Raw genomic sequence first — 18,747 nt, forward strand, 5'->3', positions numbered from 1 at the left:
CCCAAGATTTGAAAGAAAAAAGTATTTTCTTCGTGTTTGAAACAAATCTGATCCAAAATGATTCGGGTGCACACGGATCTGCAGATATAACTGTAAGAATGTGCACGCCAGGCCAGTGGCTGATAGTATAACTTCATAGGAGGAGAACCTGTGCAGAAAGCTGCTTTTCAGCAAAGAGATGAGTGCAAACAAACTTTTTATGCAATGGAAAAGTTTTCAGGCACTTTTGGAACAAACTGATTTGGATTTCCATTAATTAAAAATCAACAAATCTCTGAGATCTGATGCTGAACCCTGGGATTAGAAAAGGGAGTAATGTGAATGAAATAAACCTTTCAACAGACTTGAATGCATTTTGATTATTTTGGCGCCCTTTTATTTTTTTTTAAACTTTTACCAGATCAATAAAAAGAAAAAAAAATTAAAGCACAAGTTGTGCACGGAGTAAACTCTAATTTCACTTCCTGTGAATGATCCTGTCGCCAAGCAGCAGCAGATCTGTTAACGTTCAGGCTCCTGGCTGCTCTGATGGGAGGATGAGATCCCAGGATGATGTTTGGAGCTGCAGTGACCCTCAGAGGGCAGCGCTGAGGCTCCCAGGCCTTTCCAAACCCTCCTACACTACCCCAGAGACCAGCAGGGAGACCAGGTCAGGCTGCACACAGGGCCTGCAGGCTCCTCCTCACCTGTCCTCCCCACCAGCACACACACACACACACACACACACACACACACACACACACACACACACACACACACACACAGATCCCCTGCAGTGTGTGTGTGTGTGTGTGTGTGTGTGTGTGTGTGTGTGTGTGTGTGTGTGTGTGTGTGTGTGTGTGTGTGTGTGTGTGTGTGTGTGTGTGTATTCATGCTGTTGACCTGGACCTCTGCACACAGATGTCCTGCTGAGCCTCAGAGGCAGAGCACAGGTCAACACATGGTGATACACACTTCACAGAGAGGTGACCAGATCCTTCCCCCGGACTGCTGAGGAGGTCTGTGTGATGGTTTCTGAAAATAAGGGAAGGAAATGTTAAAAAAGACACTCTCAGAGCTGCTCCATTTTTGTAGTTTTTTTTCTTTTCATTTTTTTTTTTTTTTCATTTTTTTTTCCCTCCTTGATGGTGGTCAATTTTTTTAAGCGTTTTACTTCAAAATATTTTTTTTTCCACCTGTAATAACATAAGTTCTCTAAAAAATACATAAAGATGCTATGAGGAGGCTCTGTTTTAACTAGACTGCCTCACCTTCCTTCTGGCTTGGAGTCTCACTCACACTGTCGTAAAGACAGATCAAGGTGAATGTTTGTGTTGGAATTAAACAGAAATTGGATCAAAGAATTTTCTCTGTTCAAGGCAACTTTTTAACAGATACAACGAGCCAAAGTAAGGTATTTATCAGTACAGTTACATAGCACTGTTGCATGAAACGTGACAACAAGCAAACATTGTAGTAGCTGGCTACATGTAGCACTGCTGGCTTCCTGGTGCTCTGGCGTATCTATAGGGTAACGTGACAACAAGTAAACTCTGTCAGTTTTTTCCAGTAGTTTTATTAAGTTGCAGTTTATATTTTATTTATATTTAGCCCAGCTGGCAGTCTGGTGCTCTGAGACGTGTCTGTAATGAGTAATGTTTGTGAATCCTGGTTAGCTATGTCCTGCCAGTCATCTACCAATCAGAGCTAATGTAACCTCACTCTTCATTTTATTGATAGACTCTCAAGTTTGAACAGACCACTGCAGAATAACTACTGACTGTAGGTTGGAATGAACATTATCACAAACAGCTTAGTTCCTGTTTTATAGAGTGATACAGCCCAAGGCAGCTCGGGCTGTATCACTCTCTTGTTTACCTTTCTTCTGCTCTTCTGTTCTTTTTCTGTCTGAAAGTTAGGCTCCTGTGTCCACCACCACTACAAAATTAATCACAGGAATCGTTTTCAGCAGAGAAACACACAGATCTCTCTTCTCTCTACTAAACTTCGACAGCCAGTGTGGGGTTGCCATAGAGACCTAGACATGCTGTAAATCAATCCAGTCCTGTTTGACCTAGTCAGGCAGCTAAAAAGTAGCATTATAAAATAACCTGTAACCCATAAAATCGGCGCTGATAATCTCATTTTGAAGTGTGGATTATGATCAGGCATATGTTTTGAAGGAGGACTTTTACAAGATCATTTAGAAATTCCTCACAGCCCCTTTAAAGTTCTTATTTATAAATCAGGGGGTAAGGAGTAAAATGGGCTTTACAAAGTGTCAGAACAGTCTAACAAACAGGAAAGCTTTAACGTAAAACTAAGATTTAGGTTGAAGGTTTTCAGTCTCAGTCGGAGGTGGAAGAGGAACATCCAGCATCCATCGTCCCTGTAGGTATCAAAACCACCTCAAGCAACTCTGGTGGTTCTGGTCTTTGTTTATCCTGTCTCCTATGTCTCCAAGCCCTGACCTTTGACCTTTCTCTCATCCCGTTTCCCCCTCACGCTCTGCTCCCTCGTGTTCAGAGAGAACCTCTTCCAGGCGTCTCTTCCTCCGAACAGATGACAGTTCAGAGGATCTGCCAGGCGCTCTCCTGACATGAGGTCAGAGGCAACGAGAGCGAGTCGGCCAAGAGACACGACAGGCTGTCAGCTGAGGAGCCCAGGGGCCCGCAGGGGGGGGGGGAAGGGACCAGAGGCTGCATTTGGAAGGCTAATGAGCTCTAAGGAGGAGGAAACAGTGAAGGCATGGTATGTTTCCACTGCGTCTGCATGTCACTGTCTCTGAGGGGAAGGTGTGCGCTCTCCTCCTCCCTCTCCATCTTCAGAGATGAGCTACAGTGTCTGAAAGGCCAATTTCCATCGTGCAGCTCATGAATACTGAGCGGCCTCGAGGAGTTTTGATTAAAAAGGTAAAAAGGTCACAAACAGATCCTGAATTATCTTGGAGGTTTCAGGTAAACACTTAAACAGGGAGAGAAGGTAATCTTTTCATTTTTGACAAAGGAAAGAGACCGAGACAGTTTCAGAGGAGGAGGACTTTTTATTTCCTCCTGGTAAAAGTGAAGTTTGAAGTATTAACCCCACAGAGAAGTGTCTAAAATGACTCCTCGGAGCAGGAAGTGCTGAAGCAGCACAAAAAGCTGTGACATCCTGAGTGTGAGCAGCGTCCGCCCGCTGTCTGTGAAAGCTCCCTGCAGCAAGGCCTCTCTGACAGGATTCACTCTCACTTACAGGATCTGACCTCGCCGCAGGTCGCCTCCTGCTGGTCACTGCTTGTTGGCCAGACCACACAGCAGGCAGGGGGGAGCAGGTAAAGAGCAGAACGTCTTTGACCCGTGAAGAAGAAAGCGGCATGAGAGCAACCTCCTGGTAACCACACACATCCAGAAAACCAAATGTTGGAGAGGAAGTTCCTGTGGGCTGGGATTCACTTTGCTGTCAGAGAAACAAGAGTCTGCGTGAAGGGATTTATCTGGATGATTGAAACGTCAAAGAAAGAGGATTTTAAACCCAGAGGGTGGAGTTTAGAGCACCAATGAACATTACCAACGGCCCCAAGGTTCAGTGTTGGGACCCATTTTATTTTCAATCTGTATAAACAATCTCTGTCACAACTTCTCAAATGTAATGTTTCATTTATATGCAGATGACACCATTATTTTTTGCTGTTCAACATCACTCACTCAGGTCGTTGAGTTTTTACAAGCTGGTTTTAATGTTATCCAGTTTTAAACAGATAAAACCAAAAACTAGGTTTCCCCTCATGCAAAGGTTTTACCACAGATCATCAGAAACACTTTAACATCTAAAGAAAAGCCTATGGAGCAGGTTTTAAATCAAAGTACTTGAAAATAGAATCAATTAGCACAGGGGTGGCCAACCAGTTGGAGACCAAGAGCCACAAAAATGACCTTGATACTACAGAGAGCCAAATCACGCGCGGGGTCTTACAAACACACTTCCTCTCATACATAAACGAAATGACATCAAATGAAAATCAATACATTTCCATATTTAAAGCAAGATTGATTGTGTTTGTAAGCGTGTTTAAATTTGTACTAGAGAGGAGAAACTGAAACTTAAGTATCAATCTGCACACCCAAACATTGATCAACACTGATCCCACGATGGCATCAGTATATCAATATTTTGGATTGATCGGTACACCACTACTCTCAACTAAATATATATATATATATATATATATATATATATATATATATATATATATATATATATATATATATATATATATATATATATATATATATATATATATATATATATATATATATATATACAGTATATGAATTGATCGAAGAGCCGCCTGAAAGGCAAAGCAGCACGCTGAAAGGCAAAGCCACATGCAGCTCCCAAGCCGCAGGTTGGCCACCCCTGAATTAGCAGTTTGTATGAGCCAGGTTAACACCCCAACAGAGCAGAGAGCTAGCCCCCATCATCAAAAAAGCAAACATCAGGATAACTGCACCTGTTTGGCTGTTCAAAGGATGGTGGACGTCATGCTCATGTGTTGCTATCGAAAACAAAATATTCAAAGGCAGCAGATATTTAGGGTTTGAATGAATCCTTAGAAAAAGTTTGACAATGTAGGACTATACAGCAAATTTAGAATCAAGAGACGCAGCATTTTTCAGTCAACAGATGAGATGAGGGCTGAAATCAAACTCATAAAGTGGCATTAGTTAACTGCCATTAATTTTGCATGTTTGATTCACTCTTTGCTTTTATGCATCCTGTGTGTGGTGAACTGTTGGAGTTCATCAAACAACTGCTTGTAGAGTTCTCCATCGAATTACTGAGGCATTGCTGCAGCACTTGTTCAATGTTGCTTATCTTATTTTTGAGGTCTCCTACTGTGCACTCAGACACACCACACACATTTACTCTCTTCAAGATCTTTATTCAAACTTTCCCTTTCTCTTTATTTGTTATATAATTGACTAGCTGATAACAGCTGTTCGTTCATTCCCAAACATCAAGAGAGACTCTGATGTTCCCGACTGGGAAGAATATGTTTGGGGCTACAGCCCTGGAAGACCTACTTATGGCATGGGCTTCTTTGGCTCATTCAGCCTTAATTCCTGTATTTGTGTGCTTTATTGCAGAGAACAGGGAGCCACTATGTCTTGCATACTTGTACCACACATGCTCTATCAGCTCCTGAGTTAGAAAGAACTTTCAGCCTTGCTGCCCCTCGGCATGAGGAGCTGTTCCATCCTGAGGGACGGACAGTGTGAGACATTGAACACTGCCCGTGTTTTAAAAATATCTTTAACAGCTCCTGCACTTCTAATTGAAAAAAACTAAGTTGTTAATATTTACTGTAACTGTAATTATGAAGAAAGCATCATTACAATTATACACTGTCATTGATAAACAGTGCCATCAGATAAATAAAATGTAATTTGAATTCAAAAACATCAAATAAAATGATAGCATTTGATGTCTAGGTTTTTAACTTCAGCAACCAATGCCATTTACTATTCTGGTGCCATGATATGTTTTTATTTATAACACACATTTTTAATGCCGGTGTTTCTTTTTCTAGTTTTTGTGGTTTGTTTTTCAATGCCAAATTGTATTTTCAATACCAAACATTTTAGTAATTGTTTCTGCTCCACAACTTTTTGCAAAATGGTCATGGCATGATCACTTATACCCAGAAAACCATCTGTAACTATTGAGTATAAAGTAATTTAAGTGTGAAATTAGGTATACATTAACCTGAAGCATGGACAGATTAGAAAAATAAGATTCTGGTGCTTCCTGTTTTTAGACTTCCAATAATCCCATAACAGAATGACTGAAGAGATCTTGAGATCTCCAAAACGATTTAATTCCCAGAGTTTTACCCAACTGTGAACACTTTACAGTGTGAATCAAGTCTTAAGATGAATTACCTCAAAAAGAAGGAGAAAAATAGTTTTAAAAACTTGTTGTGGGCTGTATTAATTTTAAGCGTTTTGACAAAATGATGATTTAAGTTGTTATCGACAGCTTCGAAAAACTGAAAGAGACATTCTTCATAAGCTTCTGACGTTACATAAAGTTTCACAATCTAGATTTAGTCAAGATAAAAATAAACACAAGAGTGATATTCCCCTGAAGACGTTGATAAATAAGAAAAAGATTAATACTTTGATTTTTTGTGTGTGTGTTTTCTGACACAGGGCAGAGCAGCAGAGTGTGTGGTGTGCACTAGAAGTACACCATAAACTAACTGATTCATCAGCAGAGTATTAGCTTCTTCGAGCTCAGAATTCTAAACCTAGCAAAGACAAACGTAACTTTGGTGTAAACAAACATGGCAGATGAAGAAAGAAGCAATGATGGTTGTTTTTTTATCCTCTTGGTTTTTCAGAAACACACAAAAAAGAAAAATGATGATGGAAAAAGTCATGGAGACGGCAGAAATGTGGGCTGTATGGACATGCACATCAACTCTATCATCCTGTAGCGTGTACCCACCTTAAAACACAGAAACAAGAAGTGAGAAAACATTTTTATAGATTTTAAATCAGGTCAGTTGACTCACAACCCAGAGTGCCCTGTCTGAGTGTGTTTCTGTGTGTTTCTGTGTGTGTGTTGCTTCATTAGCTCCCACGTGTGTAAAGTCAGTCTGTAGAACTCAGTGCTCCTGCACCAATAAGAACTGCTCCTAATGAAGGATGGCTGCTTTCTCTCTGTTTTACTGATTTTTCTGAGGCTTCATTCTTCACCTCTCTAAGCAGGTTACCTTCTGCTGCAGCTGCTGCTAATTACAGCCACAGTCTGTGCTCCGCTTTCCGCACGTTAACGGGAAAATCTGGACACGAGTCCTCAGAAATACTAACAGAGTGTGATTGAAGCAGGCTGAGGTTAATGAACCTACAGCCAGCGAAAATGTGCGGTGGTGGGAAAGTGGGCATTGGTTTCCTAAAGAAATCTAACTTCTCATCACAACATGCCACTGTTGTCTCTGCAGGGGAAACATAAAATCTGGGTTTTGATAATAAGCGCTTACATGTAAAACCTGGAATCCAACACCTAAAAAGTTGGGGTTCAGACTCCCAGGTGGGTTGTTGTCCACTATAGCTGCACAAAAGAAGATCCCCTAAAGGCAGACTCAAGAAAAAAAAAAGGTAATAACAAAGAAAAACACGTGAGAGATCATTCTTAGTGTTTTACTGACACTCAGCAAAACTGCCCAGGCTCCTCATTGCCCAAACCTATTTCCCAAAAAGCTCTGATCTAATTGTTTGTTTGTTTTTCTTTTTTTTTCTTTCTTTTTTTTTTTTTTAGATCAAAAAGACACTTTTGTTCCCTGTTGACATGCATAATTCCAAAGATCTAACATTTACAATAGAGCTCTATGGGGACTGACTCACTTTTGGGGCCAGCCCCAAGTGGCCATTTGAGGTACTGCAGAATTTGGTGCTATTAGCCTCAGGTGTTGTGTGTTTACAAGTTTTAGCTCGTTTCCTGGGGTTGTCTTTATGTCCCACTGTGGTTGGAAAGGTTTCAGCCTCTCTCTGATCACCAATAAGGTACACTGCTTGATTGATTGATTGATTGATTGATTGATTGATTGATTGATTGATTGATTGATTGATTGATTGATTGATTGATTGATTGATTGATCGATCGATCAATTGGTCAGTTGGCTGGCGGTGAAGTGTTAAAAGGGCACAGGCAGCTTCCAAGAGGTCAGTTGGGTCTCAGACTGTCCAGCAGCTGGTGACCATGTTGATCAGTGAGCTCTAGATCAACAACAATAACAACTATAGCAAAAACATAACTAATGCTGTTTAAACACAGACACACTCCATTTAACTGATGGTTAAATTTACATCTTTTTTTTTTAAAGTAGAATACATTTTTTGTGTCACAGTAACATTGCAACAGTGAAAAGAAAAGTAAACTACCACTAATGGTTTGGATCAAATTGACATCCGCATATTTCTATGAATGATAGTGGATTATTTTGTTTTAAGATTGAGGTTAGAGAGGTGTGTTATTCTTATTTTATATTAAAATAACCAATATAAGGTTAGAAGGCTGGCTGCAAACTGTGAGGTTAAATAAGTTTTAATTAATCCCAAAAAACCTGCTCAATTAGACTCTTTAAGGAAGTTGCGCTTTAGTTCAACAAGATGAACATCAGATTTACCAAATCTTGGCATCAACAGTGTGTGAATCTCCTCAGAAGAGAATACTGTCATTTTAAAAAGAGGGGGAAACTTCTTATGGTCAAAGCCAGGTAAGTGGTTTAGTCATGTGAAGCTTCAACAAGCTATCAGAAAGTCCATATAAAGCCTGGAAAACTAGCGTGATACCCCCTTTCAAGTTAACCTCAGACAGGTTGAAGTAAACACTTGAAATCATAGCAGGGAGTGTGTAAAGAAATATAAGGAGTATTTCTTAAACTTTACATTTAACTCACACCTTTTGGTTACACTGGACACTGAGAAATATTACTTTGAGTGTCAAACTGTTTCAATTGTTGCAAGTAAACCAAAATTAACTTCTTTCATTCATTAAATCAACTTATTTTTCAAGTTGCTTTGGGGCCTTGAAAAACTCTGGCTCCATATTTCCTGAAGGAACTGAACAAACAGTTAAAATGTAAAGAAGAGTGCTTTATGAAGAAAAAATATGTGTGTGTTTGGGTGAAATTAAAAGTAGGATTTAAGTTTTGCTCTGAGGATTAATTCAAACATCATCAGCTGTTTCCACGTCTTTTTTTCTGTGTGTGTGGACATGTTGTTGGAGGATAAACTGTAGGAAACATTCTGCTCAGGTCAGGTAGCTCTCAGGTTTTAGAACAGGGGTGTAGAACTGAGGTGTGTGTGGTCTGTAAACAGGTGAATGTGCAGCACAGGTTCAGAGAAACATTTCCTCATCAGTGTTTGTGACCCAGGTAAAGTTTCTTTACACATAAAGTGAATCTGATGAAACCACGTGAAGCAGTCTGAAGTCAGACTGAAGGACAAACTGTCGCAGCACATTAAGAACACTTTTCAAAATATTAGATTGAATATTGATCAGTGGAGGAAGATAACATCTCCTTCAAGGACACCCAGAGTCACACACACTCTGAGACACACACACACACACACACACCTCATCTAAAGAGGACAATCACTCTACTTTAACAGAGAGTAGGTTTCTGTTTCAGATCACTTTAAAAACACATGAGAAGAAAAACCAGATTGAAGTAAAATTATATTAATTTGAATGTGTGAGTCTAACTCCTTGCGGTTTTCAAGAGTGTGAATGCAAACACATTACATTTTCACTGGCCTTGTCTCACCTGTCAGCTGGTGAGAGTCTGCAGCAGGTGGCGCCGGCTGAGGACGTGACAGTCATGAATCTTCTTCATCCTCTTCTCCAATAATCCTCTGATAACGTGAAAACGTCAAATGACATATCACATTGATTTAAAACCCAAACTGTCCCCTCTCCTCAGCCTCCATCTCTCAGCCTGACAGGGAAACCTTTACTCTTTGAGGAAGGTGGGTGAAGACTTCAGAACTTTAGAGCAGAGTGCTCAGAAGTTTTTCAAAGTCTCTTTGTATTCACACGTGTAAAAAAAACCTTAAACAAAACTTAACTTGATTGGCTGCATGTGTGAATCATACAAACAGTTTCCACCCTGAGTTTAAACCTGACTTCCTGCAAGAAATCTGAGCAGGCAACAGGGATGTGATCATGTGACTGATGCAAACCAATAAAAACATGTGAGGCTGAGTGGTTCATTTCCAACAATTTACAGCACAGGTGAGTTTTCAGGTAAACTGCCACTAACTCCTGGGAATCAGGCATTTTGCAGATCTTTATGGGTCTGATTATCTGGCTTCTCATGTGGTGGAATCCTGTAAATACCAAACTGATTTGACTGAGATGCTGCAGGCTCTGGATACTGTTGGGTTGTCTTGGCTCTTCAATGGAAGGTCTGGGACTCTGCCTGTGGAGTGGTAGACCAGGGCTGTGGTACCCAGTTTTAAAAGGAGGACTAGAGAGTGTTTGCAAACATCAGGGATCTGGAGTCCTGGCTGTGAGACAGCTGGACAAGCTCTTTACTCTTACAGGATTTCTGCAGAGGGCCCGCTATTGTGTCCCTCAGGGATCATGTAAGAGTTCTGCAGAAATATGGGGTTTAAGAGCTGCTGCTACGAGTGGTCTGTTCCCTGGAAGTCCAAAGTAAAAGCTCTGCAACCTCTGCACAAAGCCAGACTCTCAGTGCATGTGTGTAAAGGTTGCCTAATTTTTAATTTGGAGGTCGGGAAATTTAATTTGCAGATAATTGGAGTCAGACAAGGCCCTGCAGCAAATCTGAATCAATTTAATCCAGATTAAAACATTAGAATATTTTGGCTGTGTGCCCCTTCAAGTTTAGAACTGGATGAAAAGTGTTGTTGTCGCCTGATCGCTGAGGTGCTTTTCTACAAAGTCAGAATTCAGAATGAATCCTATGTTAATAGCTCAGACTCTTTAATGTTTAAGCATGGTGCAAAATATTTTGCTGGGTGCCGCCTGAGTGACCGCCCCTTGCAGCAGCTCCTTCTTCCATCTTTCAAATTTTTTCTTCTCTTTTTCGTCATCTTTGCATTTAGAGTATGTGCATTCTTATCTGCTGGTTATGGACACCAAACTTGTTATGTCTGCAGTGTGTTTTTACTACTTTTGTTCCTGTATTTGTCTGATGACCCTACAGGTAACCATGGTCACATTGTTTACATATGAGATCAGCCAATAGCAGCCTGTAGTATGTCAATGCTAACTGGTGCTAGGCCTGATGTTTCCTCAGAGGTGAGGACGACGTGCTGGTACAGCTGTGAGAGTGAAGAGGAGACAACATAGACCTGTCCTACCACCCATCGTTATGGAGAATATAAGATCTATCTCCAATAAGATGGACAAGCTAGCCATGCTAACCCAGAGGGGATACTAGAGGGCAGAGTAGCATCATGCTTTTCACAGAGACATGGCTAATGAAGCTAACACTGGACACCAACGCCACATAGGAGGGATTTCATCTGCTGTTGGAGGTTGGGACAAAGGAGAAGAAGACTCTACAGACCTGCGAAGAAGGCCAGCTCTGGACCATCTGAACCCTGGTCAAGCTGTCCTCTCTGATGGACAACATGTCCCATCCCTTTCAGGAAACTTTTTACCTTTATGTTGTGCTTATATGTTTGTGTAAGCATGTTTTTTTCTTATTTACTGTTACTGTATCACTCTGTTTGAAACATTCTTATTGAAATTTTTTTCACTATACACTTTTAGGTTTGTTGCTGTAACTTTGTAAATTTCCCCATTGTGGGGCAAAAAGGTGCATCTTGTTCTAACTTATCTCAAAGCTGACTCCTCTGCCTGCAGCCTTTTTTTTGTTTGTAACTTCTAACGGTTTAGCTTCAGAGCACGAAAAACTCATTTCTCTCAAAGCTCATCCCAAAAAATGAGAAAGAGAAACAGAAGCTGTGTTTGTTTTCCTGTAAGGCCTGACAGAGTCAAAGCTGCAGCATCAGAAAGATGTTCTGTGTGTGTGTGTGTGTGTGTGTGTGTGTGTGTGTGTGTGTGTGTGTGTGTGTGTGTGTGTGTGTGTGTGTGTGTGTTCCCTGTGTTTGCCCTGGGTGTGTGAGAACAAACAGCATGTTACACTCAGACACAGACCCAGGCCTGCAGGCTCCTTAAAACAATCACCATCATTTATTTACAATATATTAAACTGTAATGCAAAATTTATAACAAGTGGTCAATTTGTTCCATAATGAAAATAAAGATGAACTATTCTCAAAGCTAGCATGAATCATACACATATTTATATATAAATACTGTGTGCAGTCAGCCATGTTCTCAGGATGAAGTCAGACACGGATCAAAAACACTTTCCACACGTGTGTCGACTGCATAGAGGAGAGAAATGAAGAGTCTACAAAAAGCATGAATACCAGAACCACAACCCAACGTCTCCCACCACAAACATCAAACATCTCTTTCTTTTTTTTTTTCAGCACCGCCGGACTTCAAACGGGTTCAAATCTACCGTAATGCCTCTCAATGACACGGACAAGTGACGCAGGTTCCTCCTCCCTCATATGGAGCACGAGTTCACAGTTTACAGGTTAAACAGTCTGTAGTGTCCAGTTTATGCAGGTAGAGTACCACACAAGGCTTTAGAGGAGGCTGCTGAGTCCTAGCATTAGTCAATCTGTCATCAAATCCCACGAAAACACATCAATCCTAAAGGTTATTTCATCTATTAACACAAAGAGCTGCAGGTAGGACACGCGCTCACTCGCTCACACCTTTAAGATACTGAAAACAGAGTCCAGGTTCTGTCCCCTACATCACTGATAACAAACACTCTAACTATGAAGCTTCAATAAAGTAAAGTCACTTTTTGGAGATAGAAGTGTCTGATGGAGGCCCTGATGATGATGATAATCTTGCAGAAGGCGACAGAGACGTGCAGAAGAAGCAATACGAGCAGGAAACTAATTTTTCTTCTAGTCTTTTCGTGTGATTTGGTGACGAACTATGCAGACTAACAGCAGCCTTTGCCTTCTCCAGGCTGATTAAGGATCCCATGTGCTCTGAGGTTTTGGAGAGGAACCGTTGAATAAGTGGTGCATAACGTTGAGTACATTCCCTTTCGAAGAGGAAAGCACGTCACACTGAAAACTGAACACAGACGGCACGGTAACCACAAACACCGGGACAGTCTTGTCTTCACTGAACAACTTTTGAGTCAAAGAAGACGCAGCGTTCGTCAGAGGTAACCGCTCGAGGACATTAATCATCCTGACGGCTGTCCTCTGCAAAACTAAAAGTGTCAAACATCAAAAACAAATCTCAAATGGAGAAACGGCTTTCCGAGCAGTTAGTGATGCACTCCTTGTCCCTCTGGGAGGAGGAGGAGGAGACGGTCAAAGAAAAGGCGAGCAGATGAAGATGAGAGCAGCACGCTTACATCAGATGGCACTTATCCCAAAAAACACAGAAGAAGGAGAAGAGGAAGAAAGAAGAAAAAGAAGAGGAAGGAAAGAAAAAGCCGGGACTTCTCCCCGGACACTGTTGGCATTAAGTACAAGAGTGAGCACGCGTTTCACACAAAGGCTTTTTGGCAATACATGGTACAGTGGTGATACATGATCCTGTGTGTGGTATATGTGAAGAAGAGGGACAGAGAGAGTCTTTAGCACTGCAACCTCCACGTCTTTGGCTCAGTCATGATAACTGGAGTATAACTGCATGCATCAACCAGCAGAGAGGAGCTGCTGCGTGCACAGAGCTCACACACACCACGAGAGTCTGAGCGTCTGCAGAGTCTGAGTGTTTCCTGCAGGACTGAGCGGGAGCATCTGCGTGTTTCCAGTCGACTTCGCATGCAAACAGTCTCAGATGATGAGCGTGCAGGTCCGGTTGGCGAGGACTATGACGTGGTCTCGTAAGGCGTGTCCTCGCGCTCGTCGTCTTTCATGTGGCTGCTGTATCTGTATTTAGAGTAGTAAGAGCCCGGGGTCGCCCCACCTTCCTCCTTCTCTTCTTCTTCCTCTTCTTCATCAGATCCAGGGAAGCCATAGCGTCTCCGGCCAGGAGGGCTGCAGGGAGAGAAAACAGAGGCTTGTGTTGGTATCCAGTAAGACAGCAGAGAAACACCGAAGGCTATCTGATACGCTTGGTGCTTGAGTTTGTTGAGCTCTTGCTCTGTTAGCCTTTCCTCTGGTAAATCTCATGCAGCATCAAAACAAACTAGCATGCAAACCTGGTTACTGAGCAGCTGAATCAATACGTCTTAAATAAGAGATACAAAACCCCAGTGGATGAGGAGATTTCATCCTTATAAACCTTCAGCTGCGACTGAATATGCATGAGAGAAGAAATGATCGATATAAGCATGAGTTAAGTCTTTTTTTCTTTCACCTGATGACGAGCATCCCCCCACCAGCCGTGTGCTGAGTCCAGCTCTTCTGTTTCACATTATTTAACATCCAAACTGCTTAAATATTGCAAACCAGGGGTTAATTACTGTCAACCGTGCATCTCAAATGAATTTGCTAGTTGTTGTGAATCAATGCTCAGGGTCTAATTATGCCCGCAGCGTTGGGGCTGGAAGGGAAAAATGACTACGGCCCCTTTTAATTGACTCCTGTTAATTTTACCTTTCTGGGGCCATAAATCAAAGTGACACCTCAGGAGGAACGAGAGGCTGAGTGAACATCCATGTCCAGACACAGACTATCGCTCCTACAACACATCTTTCTGTTTAGAGCTAAGAGTCTGATTCTCCTGAACAGTGGTGATGATTTCAGAGATTAGAAAGTGAAAGAAACATCAAACATCAAACTCGTCTACTAGCACTCAGATTAAACTCTGATCCAGGTGGGATAGAGGGGTTAGAGGTCACACCATGCTTTGAAAACACTCCACCGTCAGCCGGTCTCAGGGGAGCAGCACCTGCCTTCCTCAGTCACTGTCCGGCCGGTACAGGTACTTCATCATCAGGCTGTCCACTTTCTTCTTCCTCTTCTTCTCCTCCTTCTTGTTCAGGGGCGGGCCCTCGCTCGGTGGCCTGGCCTCCTCCTCTTCTTCCTCTGGACTGGGCTCTTTCCGGCTCGGGGCCCTCTTCACGCTGCTGGAGCTCCGGTAAGAGATGGTGGAAGCCCCAGAGCTGGTGTCTGATTCAGATTCTGACTCTGAGGACGAAGAGGAGGATGAAGAGGATGACTGGTCCCTCTTCTTGGACTTCTTCTTGGACTTCTTGGACCTCCTCTTGGAGCTGCTCCGGTGGCACCGGTCGTCTCCTGAGCTGTCAGACTCGGAGCTGTGGCTCCTCCTCTTCTTCTTGCCCTTTCCTTTGCTCTTGCTGCGATGACGGCTGCTGCGGCCGCTGCAGCTGCTGGTGCTGCGACTTGCTCTGATGCAGTCCACAGCAGACGCAGAGCGTCTGAGGCTGCTGGTTGGTCGGCCGCTGTCTCCCTTGTCGTCCTCGTCCTTTTTGGACTTCTCCTCGTCAGCCTCTGAGTCTTCTAAACTCCGGCGTTTGAACTTGATGGGTTTGAAGCTCAGGACCTCGTTGATGGCCTTCTCCAGGTCCGGGTCCAGGTAGTTGCGATGGCTGACGGTTTTGATGTCCATGGTGTCGATGGGGTCGTTGTCTGCAGCTGTTGATCTGGCCTGTGGGGGCATGGAGACGCTGCGCCCTGTTGAGGAGTGAGGGCTGTACGCTGATCTCTCCGTGAAGGCAACGCTTCGACTGTCATCGAAGTCAACATCAAACTCGCTCAGACGGCAGCTGCGAGACGCAGACATGTGGGAGTCAGCTCGGCTCACGCTTCCAGGACTGCGACCTCCAGACCTCCTGCTGAAGGAGGGGCTGCTGGGGGTGCTGGAGTACAGAGACCGTCCTCTGTCCTCATCGAAGCGTGAGGGAGTGCGACGGCTGGACAGGCCCAAGCTGATGATGGACTTAACATCGTCCTCTGGACTCAAACCGAGACGTGTAGAGGCCCGACTTGGAGCCGTGTAGGACACAGTGGACTCTCTGTCGAAGTCGCCCCAGCGGCTGTCCATGCCTTTCCGGGCTCGGCTGTTGGCCTCAGAGTACGCATGAGAGATGACCGACTCTCTGTCGTCGTCAGCTGCCTGAGACTTCCTCCTGGAGCTGACGGAGTACGCGTCGTCCTGAGAATCGGAGGCTTTGGGTTTGGATTTATGGAAGGGGGCGGGGTCTGAGTCTGCACTCTCCTTCAGGGCACTGAAGAGGGCATCTCCTTTAGAGTCCAAGTTGGATCGTTTCCTGTAGCTGAGGGAGCTCATCACTGACACGGACCTGTTGGACTCTACCTCTTTACCCTCTTTGTTCGCTTCTTTCCATTCCTTACCCTCTTTCCACTCTTTCCCTTCCTTTGAGTCTACATTTACAGCGTATCTAGAGAGAAACGGGAGAGGAGAGGACAGAGGATGAGGACAGAGGAACGAGGAATGAGGACAGAGGGAGAGAGATGACAAAGATAAGATGATGGTAAAAGAAGAAGAAATGATGAATTATGAATCAAAGAGAAAAGTGACAAAATCAAGATCTGAATGGACGTAAAGCATGAAACAGAGAGATTAAGGAGAGAGTAAATGAGGGAAATTTCGAGGCTTTTTCCTGCATTGAAATGTCAACAGTAAAATAATTCCCTACCTACCAAGGACACAGAGAACACACCATGAACTCTAACACCACTTTAGAGCAAGTGGTGTATCTGAGAAGAAAACCTCAGAACATAAAGATAACATGTTATCTGTTAAAATGGGCGTCTATGAGCTGTGATCCTCCTCAGGGGCTGCATGCTTTGTGTGTTGAAGGTGGTCCCTTCTTCCAACCCTGACAACAGATATATCCTGGTCTGTGGAGGACCAATCAGGAGCATCCTTTTTCTAAGCTCCAGAGAAGGCTACACGGCTGCACAGAAACTGGACATTTCTGAATGCTGAGGTAACTGAGGACATAGTTTAAATGTGTTTCATCTCAGAGACCCCACCCCCCAAAAAATAAAAAAATAAATAAAAAATTTTAAAAAAGACAGCATGTTTTCTATTAAAGCTGGTGCATGTGTTCAGACTGAACAGCACTGTTGGTTTTGTGCAGCTGTGTACTGAAACAGCAGGGTGCAAAAAATAGAGATCCTTCAAATCTTCAGCACAGACCAGGAGCAGGTGAGCACCACTCAACATGACTTTCTCACCAATTAACTCAGAACAAACTGAGCTTTAATCCTTGGTACCTTTGATCATCGGTGTGTGTGTATGTGAGCCCAACCCTGCAAAGCTCCAACAAGCAGACAGCAGAGGAAGAAGAAGCTGCAGCAAAGATGTTTCCACTTGGTGACTGATTTTAAAAACAAATATTTACCTATAATGTGCTGAACTGACCCATGAAATTTACTCTACTCATGCTTTGACATAACTTCAGATCCTGTATTGTTTTACTCTATCTAATTGTATTTTTTCACTTAATTCCAAATGTGAATGTGAATGAGTTAGTCTATCTGCCTGGACAGTATGGCTGCACGATTATCGCAATCGCAATCGCAATCGCAATCGCAATCGCAATCGCAATCGCAATCGCAATCGCAATCGCAATCGCAATCGCAATGTCAGCACATGCAATTCAGATTATTCTCCATGATAACCAAGCAAGTCTGTAGACTCATCATGACACAACTTTTTTTATTAAATCGCAAGCACAATCGCAATATTGTCCACCTAATCGCAAATCGCACCTTTTCCCCAAATCGTGCAGCACTACTGGACAGTGGATGCAGAACTAAAGATGAAAGCCCTTGAAGTTGAAAATCAGGGTAAACCAGTGTGTGTCACTATAATCTAATGGTAGCCAAAATGTAGCAATACTTAGGGCAGGGATTCCCAACGTGTAATGGCAGCTGAGCACCATTCTTTATTGATATTGTATCAATAAGTTAATACATAAATAATTTAAACACTTTTAATGGGAGTTAACGGTTTAAATATTTAAATGTTTAATTTTTGTTACATAGTAATGACTGCTATTCATCGCTCGGTGACCATACTTGACTTTTAAGTGTTATAGTCATTATTATATTGTTACTTACTGTTATTCTCCCCATCGCTTCTAATGTGAGAGATCATTAGGGATACCGAATTAGGTACATTTATAGGTACCAACTGAATGCTGTCAAAAGTAGCGGGTACCAATTCACGCAAAACCAAATGGTATCATGTTTAGGTATCTTAACGCATCCTTGTGACTGTGAGGGTGTGGAAGAGCAGGTGATTTTCCATGCTGGATATGAACACAGATTACAAGGTTGGATACTAAAGAATAAATATGTTAAATTGAAAACAATCTATATTTTATTAAACAAATTGATATTTTTTATCACATAAACACAAAAAAGTACAAAAAAATTGGTACTGTTGAGTACCTGTACTGGTTGTCAGGTACCGAGAATCAGTGCAATTTCGTTTCAAATGTAAAAGGTACCCATCCCTAGAGATCATTAGGCCCATTATTGTTTACATTCTGTTCTATGTCAACAGTAGCCTATTTTATCAAACTTGATACCAAATATGTGGTTATAAAGACTGCACCTCTTTTGAGCCATGATGTTGGTATCCCAGGGATGATTTTTAAAAATGCTAATTAAACTGATTTGTTTGTGTCATAAAATGAGATAGCAATGTGTGTGTGTGGATGTTTTCTGCAGAATGAAAGCCTTTCTTATAATTTAGGACCAAGTTCCTGAACATTTATGCTTTAAAATGAATCCTATGTAAGATTTAACCCCCTATTTATCGAAACATTCATGCAAACCTAACCCACTGTCTTTGACCTGCAGAGAAATCAGAGCCAGTTACTGGTGTGTATGGTGGCTCATTTGTCTCCTGTATGTAAATGAAACCCTGACACAGTGAGCAGAGCTCAGGAGCTGGACCTCTCTGTGTTTGCTCACGGGGACACTCTGGAGAGAGATTTTCAAAGTTTTTAAAGTTGGGAGTGGCTCATCTGGGGTAGGAAAGTTAAATCTTCTGGTAAGGAGACAAATCTGGGGCAATCGAAGCTGTCAGCTCGCAGACACATTCATTAATCTCCGAGCGCGGCTCAGGTAGACGATGCCAGCTGGCCATCGGGCACGTCGATAAATCTACCAGGGAGGTGGTTTGTTTTTGGGGAGAGAAAGTCCCCTCGTCACAGAGCGGCTGACAGCAAAGACAAAGCAGCCAGAAAAA

At 42.6% G+C, this 18,747-nt stretch overlaps 2 protein-coding genes across 8 annotated transcripts in view; both read right to left on the minus strand.

Moving 5' to 3' along the window:
* Window positions 1-11,675: 11,675 nt before the first annotated feature.
* myo18ab (myosin XVIIIA b) overlaps window positions 11,676-18,747 on the minus strand; it is a 123,612-nt gene continuing 116,540 nt past the window's right edge. For all 7 annotated transcript variants that reach the window (XM_074679279.1, XM_074679275.1, XM_074679274.1 and 4 more), the window contains one exon: window positions 11,676-13,589. In XM_074679279.1, coding sequence (XP_074535380.1) covers window positions 13,421-13,589 — 169 coding nt within the window. In that variant the 3' untranslated portion in view covers window positions 11,676-13,420. The remainder of the gene's footprint in view (window positions 13,590-18,747) is intronic.
* Window positions 13,597-18,645, minus strand: LOC141797782 (uncharacterized). The gene is made up of 2 exons (XM_074679464.1): window positions 18,560-18,645; window positions 13,597-15,919 (listed from the first exon to the last, which is right to left on the minus strand). Exons 1-2 carry the CDS (start codon window positions 18,643-18,645, stop codon window positions 14,455-14,457), a joined length of 1,551 nt encoding a protein of 516 aa, XP_074535565.1. The 3' UTR covers window positions 13,597-14,454.

This window comes from Halichoeres trimaculatus, unplaced genomic scaffold, assembly GCF_033239565.1.
Source record: "Halichoeres trimaculatus isolate MK-OKI-2021-1 unplaced genomic scaffold, fHalTri1.1 fHalTri1_scaffold_9, whole genome shotgun sequence".
Classification (NCBI taxonomy): domain Eukaryota; kingdom Metazoa; phylum Chordata; class Actinopteri; order Labriformes; family Labridae; genus Halichoeres; species Halichoeres trimaculatus.

Coding starts and splice junctions, on each gene's coding strand:
- LOC141797782 (XM_074679464.1), bottom strand. CDS start 18,645: ATGGCCAGCTGGCATCGTCTACCTGAGCCGCGCTCGGAGATTAATGAA. Junction 15,920..18,559: donor GCTTCGATTGCCCCAGATTT/GTCTCCTTACCA, acceptor GTTTCTCTCTAG/ATACGCTGTAAATGTAGACT.